A 2,816-nucleotide genomic window follows, 5' to 3' on the forward strand; every position below is an offset into this window, starting at 1 on the left:
ATAATAAATATTAAATATAAATAATATAATAAATATTAAATATAAATATGATATATTTATTATATTATATATAAATATATTATATTTATATTATATATTATAAATATATAATATAAAAATGTTATAATAAATATATTGAACATGTATCTATAAATTACAGTTAATATTAAATTTTAAATTACTGTCAATATTTTTTCTACAAAACTGGCCATTTGAAGGTATTGATTAAGTGAAATTGCCAAGCTTCTTGACATGGATGCTGTGAACTGAACTGAGGGCCCTCTCCAAGAGGAGTATATGCTCTTACTACAGACCCATCTCTCCAGCCCCCACCGGCTACCACTTTTTGTCATCTGTATATTGAAGCTTAGTAGTAGAAATAAGTTTAAACATGGACAAGAGATTTATAAGCATAAAACTAATGGGAAATAATGCAAATGCAATTTCTGCACCTGTGTAAATGTGCACATATGTGCAAACCTTCCAATGTGAATAGGTTGAGCAGGCTTCTATTGAAACCAAGTGAATACGAGTATAGATAGAAATTCCTTGAGATCGTTTTTAAAATTGTCTTTTCCATAATCTAGGATTCTATGAGCTGTCTACTTTTCTGATGAAACCTGGTGGCCCAGCTTTGTGGGGTGGTGCCTTTGAAAGGGCAATAAATGCCCATGCGAATCTAGGCTACAATAAAGTAATTGGTGTGTTCCATACAGAATATGGAGTACTCAACAAAGGTACAGCTGTGCATTTCTTTTTAAATTTTCATGTATGTTGGTGACTTATTTATCTACTAAGATCTGTTGGTTACAGTTCATATATCATTGACAAGTTCTTGTAATGTTTATCATTTGTACAAACTGAGAAATTGACTCTTATTTAGAACTTAACACCTACTAAAATTACTTTGAAATTCTAAACTTGTATTTTCTCTGACACATAAAAGAAACATTTTAACAGCACAAGAGCCTCAAGAAATAATTTATTCCTTTTATAATCTTTGTATTCCTCTAAATACATTATTATCAGTACTAGGGATAGAACCTAGGACCTTATGCATGGAAGGCAAGTGCTCTACTGCTGAGCTGTATCTCCTGCCCTAATTAGGCTTCTATTGCTATGATAAAACACCATGACCAAAAGCATCCTGGAAGTAAGAATTTATTCCAGCTTATACCTCCAGTTAATAGTTCGCTATAAACAAAATTGAGGGCAGGAACTCGAGGCAGGAACTGAAACAGAAGAATGTTGTTTGTTCGCTCCCCACGGCTTGCTGGGTTTTCTTTCTTATACTAGCCAGGACTGACACCATCCCCAGTAGGCTGATCTTTTCCACACTAATCATTAATCAAGAGAAATGCTCCACAGGCATGCCTACAGGCCAATATGATGGAGCACATTTTCTCAGCTGAGGTTCTCTCTTCTCAGATGTCTCGAGCTTTGTGTCAACAAAAAACTAATGCAATTGACGCATTGTCAACTTGACATATAAACACAGCATGATAATAAACTTTCCTTTCTTGTTTGTCCCCAAGATGTACTGTTAACATTATCACAGTATAAAACATAGTATAACTTTAAAAGTCACACAGTCTTTTAAAACTTAATCTCTTCAAAATAACCAAAGTCTCTTAACTGCAGGTGCTTGTAAAAGCAAAAATTAAGATTTTTTTTTCTTGTTCTAAGATTGAAGAACCAGGGCACAGTATCAATTAAATTCCAAGCAAATCCAAAATTCAACAGTGTAAAAAGTTGAGCGCCTGACATTTGGGACTCATGGATCTTCTGGGCTCCAAAGGGCCTTTGATGCTCCATTTCTCTAATTTTGCCAACCTCAGCACACACAACTTACCTCCTTGGCCCACTCTGTTCCTCAGCTGCCACTGTCCTTGGCAGTCATCCCATGATCCTGGCATCCTCAATATGTTGAAGCGTCTGATGCAGCTGAAGCTGCAGCCTCACCAATGGCCTCTCCTGGACTCTCTTCAGGAACCCCAGCCACACTATGCAGTGCCAGGTCTCAACTGCTCTCCATGACCCCTGTATGCCTCCAAAACCAGCACCACCTGGGTGACCCTTACACACTCATTACCAAGTTCTGCTGCCAGCAATAGATGCAAAAGTAAAATAAAATATAGTAGGAAGTCATCCATCTTGGATCTTGAGTTCCTTTAGCTATCTTACTTTACTCCCCTTTTCAAGGCTGTTTCATTTCTTCATCTATAAAACAGTGTGACTTTAATCTATAATTTTCTTTTCCAAGTCTGTGACTCCTCTGACATCTCATCACTGAAATAACATCACTTTTTAACTAAAATAATTGGGTTTTTCTACTTAATTTCTCTGTATTTATGTGCAAATGAAACAGTGTTTTGTTTTTTGTTTTTTTTTTTAATTTCTGCAGTCCACGTTCTGTGGTGGAATGAGAGTGCAGACAGTCGCGCAGCTGGGAGACATCTGTCTCATGAGGATCCCAGGGTCGTGGCTGCTGGTGAGCTGTTCCGTTAGGCATGAATTACTTTTAGGACAAATTTGATTCATCGTATGACTTTATGTGTTTAATGAAATGTCTTTTCAGTCCGGGAAAGTATCAACTACCTAAATATTCAGCAGACTATGTTCCTGATTCCTCTGTCGTTTTCACCATTGAAATAGTTTCCCACCTACTGTTTTAGTACCTGATGTGAGTTGTGTCAGCAGATGGGGCTTCAATTCTCTCAAGAGAATCATTTCTACTTTTGTTTGAGGGAATGGTAAGTTAATTTACTATGTCCCTTGCATTTTTAAAGCTTGTCTAGGTCCCTTTTATTAAGTGC

General features: G+C 36.5%; 1 protein-coding gene across 2 annotated transcripts in view; it reads left to right on the forward strand.

The window, feature by feature from the left end:
- Positions 1 to 2,655, forward strand: part of LOC129675334 (protein NipSnap homolog 3A-like) — a 10,608-nt gene extending 7,953 nt beyond the window's left edge. Inside the window, exons 4-6 of one of the 2 annotated variants that reach the window (XM_055605379.1) lie at positions 588 to 737; positions 2,405 to 2,491; positions 2,579 to 2,655. In XM_055605379.1, coding sequence (XP_055461354.1) covers positions 588 to 737; positions 2,405 to 2,491; positions 2,579 to 2,655 — 314 coding nt within the window. The remainder of the gene's footprint in view (positions 1 to 587; positions 738 to 2,404; positions 2,492 to 2,578) is intronic. The other variant, XM_055605380.1, reaches the window with a different exon arrangement.
- The last annotated feature ends 161 nt before the right edge of the window (positions 2,656 to 2,816 follow it).

The sequence above is a fragment of the Psammomys obesus genome, unplaced genomic scaffold, assembly GCF_907164565.1.
Source record: "Psammomys obesus unplaced genomic scaffold, mPsaObe1.curated_primary_1811, whole genome shotgun sequence".
Lineage (NCBI taxonomy): Eukaryota > Metazoa > Chordata > Mammalia > Rodentia > Muridae > Psammomys > Psammomys obesus.